At 40.0% G+C, this 15,476-nt stretch overlaps 1 protein-coding gene and 1 long non-coding RNA gene across 2 annotated transcripts in view; both read left to right on the forward strand.

Annotated features, from left to right (window-relative positions):
• The window catches only part of LOC145657010 (uncharacterized), a 245,147-nt gene that overhangs the window by 123,511 nt on the left and 106,160 nt on the right, over positions 1-15,476 (forward strand). The gene's annotated exons all lie outside the window — the stretch shown is intronic.
• LOC145651209 (cilia- and flagella-associated protein 184-like) lies at positions 4,369-10,396 on the forward strand. Its single transcript, XM_081696696.1, has 4 exons — positions 4,369-4,384; positions 8,435-8,649; positions 8,919-9,035; positions 10,376-10,396. The coding sequence occupies exons 1-4, from the start codon at positions 4,369-4,371 to the stop codon at positions 10,394-10,396; spliced, it is 369 nt and encodes a 122-aa protein (XP_081552822.1).

Genomic DNA, 15,476 nt, shown 5'->3' on the forward strand with positions numbered 1-15,476 from the left:
TTAGGGTCACCGTAGAAGGTAAGACTTTAACCTGCCTGAGCACAGTCATGTTCAGGATACTCTCAGGTAACCTCATGTGTAAATCAAATAGCAAGATTTTATTTTCTTTATGTTTCTATCTGTGTGATTTTTGGTTGCTTATAAGTCTGCTGTCGTTTTAGGAAAGAACACAGACACCGACATGACTTTGGCTCCAGTAAAAGGTGAGTATTTATTATAATCTGCTGTTTTGTATTTTCATTAGTTTGAACTATATACTTCAGTATTAAGACAATCAAAATATAGTGAAACTCACTGTTTTGAATAATAAATGCATTTATTGACCAGTAATATGAACTGTTCTTATTGTTTTAAGTAACTTAATAAACAGAAAATACATCACCTGTGTGTGGTCCATCTACACTGATTGTACATTGTACAGTAGAACGTCTCCTACATGAAGTTCTAGTAGAGGGGATCCTGCACATCAGAGTAGACTCTTCCTCCTCCTCCTCCTCCTCCTTCTTCCTCTTCTTCTTATTAGTTACATAATAATATATACATTTATATATATTTCTCAGACTCAAGGATGCTTTACGGATAGATATCAGCTTTTACAAACACACACACACACACACTGTTTGGGTGATAAAATAATCAATCCCACTTTTATCACTAATGCAAACAGTATTTAGATATTTCCATATCAACATTTCTTAAAATGATCAAAAGTGCCTTGTAACAACTATTGAAGGGAACATGACACCTTGGTCTGTGTAAAACAAAACCTTTTTTTATGGAGTAGAAATACATTTAGAAAAGGGGCAATCATCTCTTAGGTTTCAACTTGGACACATACATTCTCTAAGTCTTGCTTTCTGGGGAGGATTAGTACCATCACCTGTGAGCTGTGTCACAGCAGGGTGTTTATTTAAAAAACAAAACACCCAACTTTTTGGGTAATGTGACCAGCCAGCAATTCATTATGATAAACTTCCAATCACTGAATGTTTTACCACTGTTGTCTTACCTTTGTTTCCAAATACAGTATATTTTAATTATGATCAGACAAAGCTATAGAGGTTTTGTAAAATATTTACAGGCAGGTGTATTTTTGCACTGAAAATGTATTACATTCCATTTATATGCACTGATGGAAGAATGTCAGATTTTCTTCTTGTAGAACCCCCTACCTCTTAACTACTGCCTTGTAGGTAAGGTGAGTTCATTTTCCTCTGCACAACTATTTATAATGATTATGAAGGCTAGGTTCTCTTGTGTACTCAGGATAATGTGTTTCTACTATTGTCCACTTGTGATTAGGTGAACTATCTAATTATTTTCTCATTTTCCCTCACACTCCAAACTTTAGTAAAACTCTCCCCTGAAAACATTAAATAGACTAGCTGTCCCATGCAATGAAATCAAAAGGGAAAGGGATTAGTAGTTTTTTCACCAATGAACTTATTTACTGCATAAACCACACATATTCTTTAGTATAAAGGCATTCGTGAGAACTCACATTTCAACAGCACTGTTCAGCACTGGCTAAGGTGGCTAACCCACTACACTACTGTTATGTAGAGCATTAACCCTGTTGTGTAACATTATTCTAAAAGAGCCATCACCAGCAGATGCAGGTGGAGAACATGAATGTTATTATATTACAGTAACTCAACAATAAGACCAGAATAGATTCAATTCTGTAGGTACCAAATATGAACAAATGTGTGTTTTTGCATGTTTAGAGTATGTGCTGAATTTATATGTCTGTGTGTGGTACCCCTTTGTAAGTGAGGCTGTTTGTGAAAGTGGTGTGTGTGTTTTCTCTCACAGGGAATCTGTTGAAGAGGTCGATGAACATGTCTCCTGTGAGGGGGCTTTTTCGGTGAGTCATCACGGTGTAACGCGGGAGGGGGTGGAGAGCGAACACATGTGCGAAGTGACGACGCCATAACAAACCAAACTGATTGACTAGAATAAACAAATAATACATTTAATAATAATCAACACAGACTAACAATATAGAATAGAATGAAGAACAAACAGACTAACAGAAAAATAAGATGATAACAGGGTGATGGCGAGAAATGGGCAATGAGGGAATAAAACATTAGAGAAAGACTAACAGAACAACAATAATATAAGATAAGGGTGAGCATAAAGACAGACAAACGGGAACACAGAACTAGGCTATATAAGATGAACAAACAATATTGAGCACGAAGATACAGAACTAAACAAGGAAAGCAACATGCAGCAAGAGTAACCAAACAATGAGATCGGACTAGAAATGCAATGATAGCGACCAAATGAGAACTGACCAGAAACCATGCGAGCCACACTAAGCCAATGACCAACAAACAGGATACGTAGGGACGGGGTTTTTATAACATTACAATTAGGGACAAACTCAAAACAGCTGGAGACTAAGGGGAGGAGACAGATAACCACAGAAACTGACATAAACCCAGAAATAACTAGGTTGCCCGGGAAACGGGGAACGCTCCGGTCTGTGGATGTGACACAAGGACACGAGGCGTTTCTGAAACAGGAAGTTACTCTGGCTACGTCCACCTTACCCATGATCCTCTCCTGCATACATACACAACAATAAAATCACCTTCATCTCACCAGCCTGAACAGAACACACTCACATACATACACACACATGCACAACAACAAAACTACCAACCTCTCACCAGTCTAAACAGAACACACCATTAGTCAAAGGAGCAGTGTGTTGGTGCTATACTACACACACACACACACACACACACACAGGAGCAGTGTGTGGATGTGTTATACTACACCTGTGTGGCAGGAGTGTGTGCTGCATCCGTTTCCTTCACCACACCCCTCAACACTTTAACCAGATAGAGTGCAGCACTGAGAGAAAGAGAGCGAGAGCGAGACACAATATGAATCACAACCATCTAAACATCTAACAAATTAACAATGTGCCTCTTGCCCCTCTACCTCTCTGCAGTAGTGTTTCCCACAACACAGCTGGTTCCTGTCACACACACACATATGCACACACACATGCATGCACGCACGCAGATATGTACACACACACAAGTACACACACATACATTGAACAACAGGGGCCATCACTTTATCACATTTGCTGTGGCTTTTATTTTGTAATTTTACTCTACAGCAAGCGTGTTGGTCTTCCACAGCACTACCACATTTAAAAACTTTGTAACAGGAAGTATTTGTGACTAATAGTAAAGCAATCTGGAAGTGAGATTAGCCAGTCCATTTATTCAACACAGATTAACAGATAATTCCAATTACCATATATTGTCCTAAAATTAGCAGTACAGCATCTGTTTCATCACACCATGTAGTGTGTATAGCTTGTTTACTACCAGAGCACGCATTCATTCATTCATTGATTCATTCATACCAGAGCATTCTGCCCATGTAGAATGGGGAGAGGCGCAGAGCTACTGTTACTCTGGGACATTCGAAGAGAGACGCATAGCTACTGTTACTCTGGGATGCTCAGGGAGAGGCGCATAGCTACTGTTACTCTGGGACGCTCGAAGAGAGACGCATAGCTACTGTTACTCTGGGACACTCGGGAAGAGGCGCACAGCTACTGTTACTCTGGGACGCTCGGGAAGAGGCACACAGGTACTGCTACTCTGGGAAGCTCAGGGAGAGGCACACAGGTACTGTGTGAGAGCACTCATTTTCAGTGAGAGCGCTCATTTTCAGATCATCCAACAGGTATGTGAATTTCATTTGTCCGTACTTTCACTTGACTTTAAAGGGTTAAATAGTACATATGTGATCAGTGTTTATTATTGGTGTCATCTGTGTGTGTACCTGTGTGAAAATGAGCTCTACAAGCTCCTGTAGCAGCGTCTCCACTGTGGTCACACAGTAATTCCGCGTGGACGTGATGTCATCAATGTCTGACTCAAAGGACCCAGGTGATGAGTTCAGGTGGTTGAGCACGTGCTGGATCCAGTCAGCCAAAGAGGATTGTGCATAGTAGTCCTCCAAGCCATCCTCACACACGACATCCTGCCAGGCAGGCCACATGCAGAGCTCAGGAACTTGTGTCAGTCAGCACACACATGCAAACATAGACACTTAACAGCACAATAATGTTGTGAAGCTCTGATCCATCGCCATCTCACCAATACCATAGGAAAATGCGAAACACTCAAAAGGTCAAAGTCTTAGTGAGCAGCTGTTTCTCACCTGGTATGAGTAAAGGCACATCTGTGAAAACGCCCAGTTAGCATAACAATAAACAGTTAGCCACCCAGCTAAAAATAATTTTGGTTTGGTGCTTCTATAAGAGTAATGTAATAAAAATAGCTAACTAACCATAAACTTGACATCGTGTGTGACCTGTTTAACACAACAATGTCATCTGAACAAGGTTAGTTCAGATATATGCGGCTGCGGTTGTTACCTTAACTCTATATATCTGTTCAGCTAATGCTAGCTAGTAATATAGTAAGCTAGTGTTAACTGCATAGATAGCTCTCATAGGATAATATTCATGAATATTAGGACAGCTACACGGTTATCTTAAGTCTAACTAACCTATAAGATACCAATATTCAGCAGAGTTCCGAGTAAACGTTACTTTCAGTTTCCTGGCTACGATATTTTAGCTAGGCTGGCTAGCTTTCTTATACAGGCCAGGCGCTAACCTGGCTAAGATATTTACGATGGGATGATTATTTAAAATTATGAGTTGTGTCTAGATATCTAACCACAGCCACAGCGGTTCCTGTAGTTTGTGGCTTTAGCAGGTCCGTTAGGAATACCGCCACTTATGCGAAATTACTGTTTCATGCAACTATTTCAGACTATTATAGAGCTTCAAGTAGTGATATATAGTGAATTGAATACACATTTAACAGCATATTGCCATCCCATTACTCCAAATTTCTACAGTAAAAACAACTTAGTCATACTAAAAGTAACTACATAAGAGAGTGTATTTCACGAATTTAATGGATTAGTTGATCTGTTTATTTTATAAAGATTCAATATGTGCTATGTATTTAGTGATCCAAAGAGACATTTTACACAAGCTTGCCATCCAAATACTCCAAATTCCTACAGTAAAAACATTGCTGTCATATGTTGAATATGTTGCAAAGTGTTTTCCAAGAATATCAAAGTGAATTGATTAGATTTTTTTTCATGTGATCTCAAAATATACTATAGTGAACTGATTAGCTATTTGCACAGTATTGCTCTATATTTTATCCACCTTCCTTATGAGTAGCTAAGAAAGTGATCTTTATAAATGTAGTGGATTTAACAGAAAAAGGGAAGGTTTGAATTTCCAAAAAATGAAACTTTTCTGTTCTACATATGCCTTAACACACATTTTCTTTAGGTGCATTAGAGCCAAGATATGATTAATTAAGATGGAGAACACATTTATTTTAGATTTTTACCTAAAAGAACAAGAAACCCCTATGGATGATCACAACACAAGACGTAGGCTCGCGCCGAAGCCTTCAGTGCAGATGTGTGACAGCACGGCGTGACGTGCACGAGATGTTATGACCATAAAATGGGGTTTACCGCACGTGGGTGTTTACCACAAGTTGGGGTTTAGCTAAAGACACACTCCTAGCTGGATAACACCTCAGCTTGTGTGGTTTTATCTGCTTTGATCCACCAGAGTGGTGAGTAGCTGATATGATCACTGAAATTATGTTAGCAGGCCATTTTGTGGCAGGGCTGAAATGCAGTGGCTCGAATGCAGTAATTTTTGTGATTGTTAATTTTCATGGTAAGGAATGACTTTGCAATTAATTGCAATTCATCTAATCACTCTTCACGATGTAGAATGGAAATTGCTACCATAAAAACTAAAGCAGCAACATTTGTGAAAACCAAAATGTGTGCTAGTCTCAAATGTGTGGCCACGACTGTATGCTTTATGTTGTATGCTTTCATTTGATTCACGCGCTGACAGTCTGACTCGTTACCCTTTAAAGGTATCACAAATAATATAATCTGCTGCAGATCTAATTGTTTTAAAAAATTGTATGATGCCTTAACAAGCACCTCAAGTCTGATGAACATACCACCATAACAGAACTCCAATCTTTAAAAAAAAGTAAAGACATGAAGGCTGAGGACAGTGTGGTAGCAAATCCACATCCACATCCATAACAAACATGTGCCCTGACCACCAGATCAAAGAGCCAGCTCTGTGGCACAGAAGATAGAGTAGCCATTTAACCTTCCTTATTGATGGTCTTCATTACACACCCATTAATGAGACCATATACAGACACGCACAACAAAAAAGGTGGTGGCTACAGAAAACAAGTGCAAGCACATCTAGGTCTTTTGGCTTTAAGTATCAAGTAAGTTTCAAGTATGCCTTTTACCTATCCAATCCCAGATAAATCTCAGATTATCAGGTTTTGTGCTTCAAGTAATGCAATGTGGCAAGATTAATGACAGGATATGCGCCTGAAGTTGTATGCCTCTGGAGAATTCTGCTATTGCTATGGATACCCGTTATGTAAAGTATTGTAGTCCTTTGGAGAATACCGCTGTTGCTATAATGTAAGGTGTTGTAGTCCTCTGGTGAATACTACTGCTGCTATAGTTACTTCTGTTGCTATAATGTAAGGTGTTGTATTCCTCTGGTGAATACTACTGCTGCTATAGTTACTTCTGTTGCTATAATGTAAGGTGTTGTATTCCTCTGGGGAATACTGCTGTTGCTATAGTTACTTCTGTTGCTGTAAAGTAAGGTGTTGTATTCCTCTCTGTGTGTGTGTGTGCGTATACTCGGACATTAAAATATTTTAAACTAGAAGGTTTAAAAAGTACTGACGCTACAATAGAGTTAACTGGCTAGTATAGGTAGCTAACATTAGCTGCAGTACTGTGATAGCTAGCTTAGCTACCTTTGCGGATTGTCAACTTTCATTATTAGGTTTTACACGTGTGAAGTTTACAGCGTGCACTGTTTCTGATACACGTTAGCTTAATTTTCGTGTGGTTGAATGAGCAGATAAATTGATTAAAATCTAAAGGGGAAAAAACCTTGAACTGTGCAAGGTTTAGCAGGTTTAGCAAGTTGATATTGATGTGGAGATGGTACTTGTGGCATAATTATGATGTAATAAAGGGGCTGTGAAGTCACACAAGTTATCACATTAATCACGCCTTTCACCATTCCCATAGTACTCATTTGCTTTGTTGCTGCTTATTGTAATTGGCTGAAGTCTGTTCCCCAAAAACTAAAAGGCTTATCGATCTTTAGAATTCACATCAAAAGACGAGAGGCGCCAGAAGATATGGAACAGAGGAAAGGTGGCTGCACAAAGCTGCCACCAATAAGACCAAACCACAGTGCTCAGAAATCAAACAATGTTCAGGTACGTGTATACACATTTTATTTAAATGCTGAAATGAAGGCGCATGTGTTTTTGAATCTTTAAATTATATGGGATACCTTAAAAATATTTGTACTGGTGCCTCAAGAAAGAAACAAATAGAAATACATTTTTAGTACATTTAATTAAAACGTTGTTTGGCTATGATGGAAGGTTGTGTATGGTTATGTGTGCTTGTGTGTCAGTATGTAGATTCTTGTGTGAAAAATACCTTGTATACTTTGTTTAGGCTCTTGATGTGGGTGTGCACAGTCCAGAAACTAGAGGCAGCACACATTTTGCTCAACTTGTTCTACCTCCAATCAATGGTAGCCATCCACTACCATTTCAGAGAAAAAAAGGTAAAGAACTATAAAGTCTATACATTCTAGAGAAAATTACATGGCAATTCATTCCTGTTGGTTTTTAACACATGGTTTCATATGAAGAGTCATAATATATTTTTAAACTGAGCCTTCTCATCTGAACATAGCTCAATTTCAAGAGGGCAAAATCAGCTGTTGCCATCTGTTAATTAATATAACTGGATGATTCTTTAGTATAACTCTGCCCTGTAATTTTAGGTTCAGATGAGCAGCTGCAGAAGACTGGTCTGGATGGATGTCATGACATTGAAGCTTCCAAAGAGCAGCTGGAGATGGAGAGATGTAACCTTGAAGCTGAGTATAAGGAACACCAAGCGCTTCTGCAGAGCCTCCTGTCAGAAAGGGATGAACTCTGCCAGTTGAACAGCGAGCAGCAGATGATAATAGCTGACTGGTTGGAAAGGGAAAACGTGCCAATGCCTGTGTGTACAAGGCGGAGTCGCCACGGCTACCAGGACCAGCTAAAAATTCTAGAGGACCTAAAGTTGCAGTGGCAGTGCAAATCACAGCTCTACCAGCAGCAAGTTGAAGAACTCCGGCCCCGGTGCCAGGAGAAGAAGAAGCAGTGGGACTGTGAATATCAAGCCTTCATCATGATGATGCAAGAAGTAGTCGTTGCGGCTCTCGCCCGGCGGCTGGGGAAGCGGGCAGCTCTTGTTGAGGTGAAACGGCTCCTTGCAGCTGAGCAGAAGACGGAGAATAAGCTCACTGCTGCAAAAATACGGAACCTTGCGCTGCAGATGAGGGTACAAAGCCGGGAAGAATCTATTAGAGAACTGGAGGAGAGGACAAAGTGTGAAAAACTGAAGTTTGAAAATGAGAATTATAAGACTATGATCTTGGAGTATGAAGAGGAGATTATTCGAATAAAGAAAGGAATTACCAGCACTAGAGAGGTATGACGTCCTATAAAACTCAGTAGATTAAGACTAATGTGGGTGCAACCTCTGTTGATTTTTTAGATAGCCATGGAACTGTCAAGTAGGCTTGAAAACATAAGACCCATCCCATAAATCCCACCACAAAACTTGGAAATTTCGAGCCCCCATTTAAAACTGAAAATGCAATAAATTTATTGCCACGGAGTAGGATGGGAAGATGTATTGTACAGTAGAGTCTTGAATGCATAGAAAATAATCTCAGTATTGTGTACCTCCACTCTCAGTTCCAGTCACATCTCAAGGAAACGATCAACTTTGTGGAGCTGGAGATCCAGGCCAAACTAGCCAATCTGGCCAAGATAAAGGCAATGATCGGCAACAAGCGGAAAGCTCTGGCAGGGGTAATGATAGCTAAAGACAAGCTGCGTGCAGACAATCTGCACCTGTACCAGCGCTGCAGCCTGCTGAGAAACAAGAAGCTGCTCCAGGATTTTGAGAAGGTGAAGGATGCATGCGAGGACCTGCAGAGCCAAATAGACATTCTCAAGAGGCAGCATGAAAAGCTCTCTGTCAAGTGTAGCACAGTAAAGAGCAAGCTGAAGCAGAGCAGGCCACTGCAGCATTGTGTATAACACAGTTGAACACACACGTGTACACGTATATACACAAACATGCTGTATGCTCTTTGTGCAGAACTAAAATAAAAACAGTACACTGTTATATTTGAAAATAGTGCTGTGCCTTTTATATTTGAAAGTTGACAAAATATCTGATATATGTGTGTTTGTGTGTGTGTGTGTGTCTGTCTGTGTGTGTATATGTTACTTTCCAGGGAATAAAATTGTCTGTACATGTTTAAAAAAATGTCAGTATAAGAAGTCAGTATAACTTTGGGAAGGAAGACTATGTTCCAAACACAAGTCACTCGTTGTCTTCCAGTGAATCAAATAAACACATCAGTATAATGGATTGTAATTGACATGGTGTGCCAGAATTGTACGTTTAGTATTCATGTTTGAAGAATTACATAACTTTTGCTCTCTTAGCCTTCATCTTTATTCAAGGCTTTAAGACTTATCTTGGGATATGCATCAAACCTTACCAATGTACTGCTAGTCAGATTCTCTCCACCTAGTTCCACAGTTAAATTGTGCCAGATTCTGACATCTTTGTGCGATTCAACACAGCTGGCATGTACACTATTATAGCTGTAATTAAGGGAGCCACGCTAAAGACCACAAATTACTGAAGAAAAGATATCTGACATTTAAGGAGAGAGACTCAGAGCTGAGTCCTACTGAGAGAGCAGCTCCGTGACTTCTTCATCCAAAAGTTCAGTAGACAGGCGAATCCCAAAGTTACAATCATCTATGTTATGCTAATTTTTGCTGATATGACTTCAAAACCATCCCCACTCTAACCAATTTCTTTGGGTTTGCCAGTAACACTAGTTGACCATAGCATAAAGATAATGTTTTGTTCTGTCCTATTTGTTGACATGTTGAAGCTCATTATCTTAACGAGCAGGGTCCAGCATTGATCTGTCGGTTGCAGACCACATCTCTACCAGCTCCATTCCTGAGTCACATGCTATCAAAAAGCTAGCTCCTGCTATCACTGCAATAAGCAGGGTGCTCCAAGTTGAATGTATATAGAGGCAGCATTGTGCTTTTTGAGGAGTACTGGTCATGCAGCAGTGACATGAGAGCATCTCTCTCTTTCTCTTTCTGTCTTTTTTCAGTTTGTTGGAGGTCCACTATGACAGTGTAACTGTCCATGGTGCTCAGTGATGTCAGTGGAAACACTGATTGAAATAGGCTACAAGTTGGTACTATTCTTTATCTGAACATGGTGATTACAATTTATAAAATGTCACCTGCACTTTCAATTTGTTTTTGCAACTACCCTCTCAGCCCTCTGGTGATTCCATCTGTTTCTCTATATCACCTGCAAAGAATTAAATGTTGCTGTACTAAGAGAACAAGTCATTAGATACCAGCACTATGGACAATCACTTCCTAGAAAAATGAATACCTAACAATTTACGTGTTCAAAAAAGTATGGGGAGTTAGAGTATAGCATGTGTCATCCACAAGTTACACAAGTTATGTTTTAAATCCTGACCACATTAACAGTAACAAGCAGAGCAAATCATGTGCAAGCTCTTATCATGTTCATATAAATGGCCCACCATGCCTTCTACATGCACACTGCTTCCCCCACATATGCCAAAGGTCTGTAAAAATCTAATAAGAATGATGTATACCATATGCAATATTATAAATATGTATCCTTAAAAATACTTATAGGTAATGCTTGAAATAATATGTAGCATAGAAGTAGCACATAACCTTTTGTACTAAATTATAATCATTTCTAATAGCCATTGTAAGAAATGTTCATTTAAGAACACTGAATAAATTATCTCTAAATCCTCATAGTGATCACAAATATAGATGCTCTGAGGAAAAAAGTCTCTGTACCTGTCCTGGGCTCTAGGATAAGCAGTTAAAAACTTTGGCTTCATCAGGGTTTTTAGTAACCAATCCAGAAACCTCTCTTCCTGCTTCTAAATTATTTTGCATGTCAAAAAATACAAAACAAAACCAGCAGTAAAAAGTTATCCTGACCATGGCATGTCAATCCCACAAAGAATCATTTGCAGTGCTAGTTCACATCATCTACAACTCATTCTTAAAGAGGGCTTAGTATTAATAAACTATGGCTTCTGATATTGATGCTGTGGACCTCTGAAGAGGGAAGCATACTTCACATCTTACAGCCCTTCCTTCAGAGGCAGCCATTTTGGTCTTCATCTTGGCAGCATACTGGTGTGCTGTTGAGCTGCCCTCCTGCGTTGGCTTGATTGTAACACCCTCTTTATTTTTTAGAGCACAGTGAAGGAAAATAGAAAGTCATCCTGTTTTCTCCCTCAGGAATGCTTTGCTATCCAAGAGAGGACAAAAAGCCCTCCCTTGAGCAATGCTAATGGTTGTCACACTGCTCAGCCGACATCTGTTCTAGGTTGTCTTGCTGGTAGGGGCCACTAAGTTCCTCTGGACGACGCAGCTTCCCTGGTAGAATAAAACATCAGGTGCTTTTTCTGATGTTATCCTCCAGTTGTTTGTGACTCTTGTTTGGGATTGAATGGTTCACTAAAGCCTTGCGGTGTGTAAATCGGTTTCTGCATCTACTTGGTGCAAAACCAGTGCAGGCCTAACTTTAAATTGAATACTGCTTGCTGCAAGCCAGTGTGAAATTGGTTTTGAAGATTGTGTTCAGACTCTGTTCTGATCGTGGCCATGTTCAGCTCACAAGCATAACATGCTGCGCTCGAATGCTCACTTCAGCTTCTGAGTCCTCCTTGAACCCATGAGCCACTCCTCACTGCACTGAGGAGCCTCTGAGTACAAACTTTCTCATCTTCACTTCTGCAGACCTCTAAAATGGCTAGTGACAGGAAAGATTAATGTTATATAAAAGTTATACAAGTGAGTTTTATAATATTTTGCTGGGCAGGAAATTGTTATAGTTTCCAAATTTTGTCTTAACAGTTACTCTTCATGCTTATCTTTATGATCTAGTTGGAATCTTGCTAGTTAACTAGATAGGTTAGCTAGCAAGACATTTGGACAGATTCAAATCCTTGTTTTTCACTGGAAATTCATTAATTCCGCCACAGCACAAACACATCAACCAAAATTAAACATTGTCAATGTGCCACATTTTTGTTGTGGCTTAACACTAATGTGTGTTGTCACTTAATGATGTCTTCTCTAATTTCATAATTTTTGCTTTGCAGTTGCTGTTGTGTTGTGAATCTGGGCAGCTGTTCAAAGAGTAGGATGAGGCTTAGAGGTTTTCAAGATTCTTTATTGTTGTTTTGTTGAATCACAAAATAGCTGAACAATTTCTCTAAAGCTGCTGCTCGTTTCCTTTTACCCCACAACCCATCTGTTGAACAGAAACAACAAAGTCCAGCAGCTCACTTGTGGCAAGTCCAGACACTCTGACACAGTTCTCTGGTGGGGCTTTTTTTGTTTCATCCATTTACTTCTTTCACTTTTTCCCCTGACATCTTGAATGCAGACAGACTTCCTGCTTTATTTAGATACTCATTCCATTGAGCAACCTTCAGGTCTGTGCAAACAACCAGAGGGAAGCAATGTCCAGCAGCAGGATAATCAACATGAGAAAGGTTCAGGAATCTCCAGGACAAATATTCCATCTTGTAAAACAGCATGTTACTTTGATGAAGAGTTAAAATGTTTTTATTTTATACTCTGTAATGCTGAAGCAAAAAATCTCAAAAATGGAGATCTTGTTTAATTTATAAACAAGGGGGTTGGGTTGGGCTCATAGATTAATTTATGGGCCAACATAAGCCGAATGTCACAGAATGCTCGCCTGTCACGAGTCAAGTGTTATGGCTCACCGCGTGCAGTGGGGGGATCTTGTATGTTTGTTTTGTAGCCACGCTTCCAGGATTGCACACACCTGCACAGGGTTTACTGTCTGTCTACTTAAACCCCTGTCAGTGTGCACACCATTGTTGGTCATTGTCTCTAGCTTAGTCTCTTGAGTCTCTTGTGTAAAAAAAAACCCATAGCAAGTAACATCTTTGTTTGTTTTCACTGTTTTTGTATTATGTGTAGATCGTTAGTGTTAAATGTTTAATAATGTTCAGTTATAGTTGTATGTGATTGCCACCTGTGTTTTCTGTGTTTAATGTTAATAAATGTTTCACAAAGTCAAGGGAGTCTGTGTGTCCTGGCCCACGCCTTATGGCGCTCAGGCCAGCAGCAACATTACAGAATGACCAACCACCACAGGACACTTACTCCCTCGGCAAATGATGGACTTCCTAGCAGGAGGTGCGTGAGTTAATGTCTAAATGTAACATTCGGAACCATGTTTGTCTAGCTTGTGTTAATGTTAAAAATTGTTAGTGTTAAGTGTCTCTATGTTCACTGTTTGTGTTATATGGGAATGCCACTATAGTCTTTATGTTCTATGTAAATAAATGTTTGTCCACGTCGAGAGTCTGTGCATCCTGCGCCACACCCTTCGGCACTCGCGTTACACTGAGAGGACACAGAATCTCTATAATCCCTTATGTTTTATGTTATTAATATGTCTAATTCAATGTTAAAAACCTCTATGCCCTATAAACACTCTTTTTATTACCTCAGTATATACATAGGTTGTGTATATACACAATACGAACACAGTATATATACGTATATACACAAACACAAGGTATATATACACAATTACAAATGAGAAAAACATGTGAGAACAATGAAGTTCGACAGAACGACAAGGGGCGACAAGGTCATAGGGACTATAAGGCACAGAGCTCATTGGGGGCAGGTGGAGATTATCTAACTGTTACCAGTGGTCATTTTCTGTGGCCAGTCCAGGGCCCCTCCAGAACCATTTCGCACCCACCATGGCCCTTTCGGCGGCATGTAATCTCATATGCACCCTCTCCAGTGTTCCCAGACCCACGGTTCACCCAGAACACAGAATAGGCCAAAATTCCGGTCCCAGGTGACCTCTGTGAACTCTCCGAGAAGGAGGCGAGACTATGGGATAGAGGGTCAGGTTGTTTCGCATGTTAAGGAGCCATGTGCAGTTGAGCATGCATGTCAAGTAACCATGTGTTTCATGTTGTTAGACTGTTTTGTTTTTTTTAATCTGTGTGTAATTATATTCATTTTTAATGATGATTAGGATCGCATGCAAAAATTCAGACATTCAGCAGAATGTCAATTTTATTGTCTTCAGTTTTTCCATTTAAAAAAAATATATCCCATTATTATATATATATTGTTAAAAGTGGATGTTCATTCAAGAATAAGATTAATAATAATAATAATAATAATAATGCTGACTTAATTGAATGTTAATTGAATTGTTAATTTAACCGAATCATTTATACACAGGAAACTGAACTCTGAATAGTACTTGTTTATTGTTCATCAAATAAATAGTATTAAAATAACAAGTGCATTTTTTGTAAGAATGTGTCTAATTACCAACAATTTATTCACTTTAATAAAGTGGTTTAAAATCGGTGCCCATTCACTTTGTGAAGTACAAAGCAGAATAAGTCAGTGCTCATTCACTTTGTGACGTATAATATAATATTGAAGTGCTCATTCACAACACACAGAATAAATAATGAAAATTGGAATAAGTATAAAACTATGTACAACCATTTACAAAGGGGTGAGTGGGGTGGTCAGCAGATCACTGACCCTGTCCAGCATCTCCTCAGTCTTCCTCGCTGCTGCCATGAAGTGCATCCCACGAAACCTGCTGTGACCAAACTGTTTGGTCTTGGGTTTGCAGGCTTGGTGTTCGTGCCTGCGCCGCTTCGGTGGGACGGCCTGTCCATGGGCAGTGGCAGCAGAGGCCTCTGCCTTTTTCTTCCAACACCACGCTGTGGTCTGGAGTACTTCGAGCTCAGCCAGTGCGGCAGGGGCCATGGTGGCAGAAGCAGCATCTCCTTCCGGACCAGAGCTCCTCGGGGTCTCACCGGGAGGAAGAGGGGGCTAGCCTCTGACACGCTGAGAAGCCTGCCCAGACACGTCCTGCTGGATGTTAAGGTCAAAAGCAGGGTGCTCGTGAGTCAGACGCTCTGGGAGCTTACTCAGCGCAGGAGGGCGAGGTTTCAGGGCCACCATGGGAGTGTTGGACTGGCCAATGCTCAGGCGCAGAACATCCTGCTCCTGCTTTTTCTTCCTGGCATTGTACCCGTAATAAAAAATGCAGCCCAGCCTATTAGTGCTCAGCCTGTATAGTCCACAGTGCCAATAAGGTCAATATAAAACCCA

Source organism: Electrophorus electricus, chromosome 1 (genome assembly GCF_041902795.1).
Source record: "Electrophorus electricus isolate QZ-2024a chromosome 1, ASM4190279v1, whole genome shotgun sequence".
NCBI lineage: Eukaryota > Metazoa > Chordata > Actinopteri > Gymnotiformes > Gymnotidae > Electrophorus > Electrophorus electricus.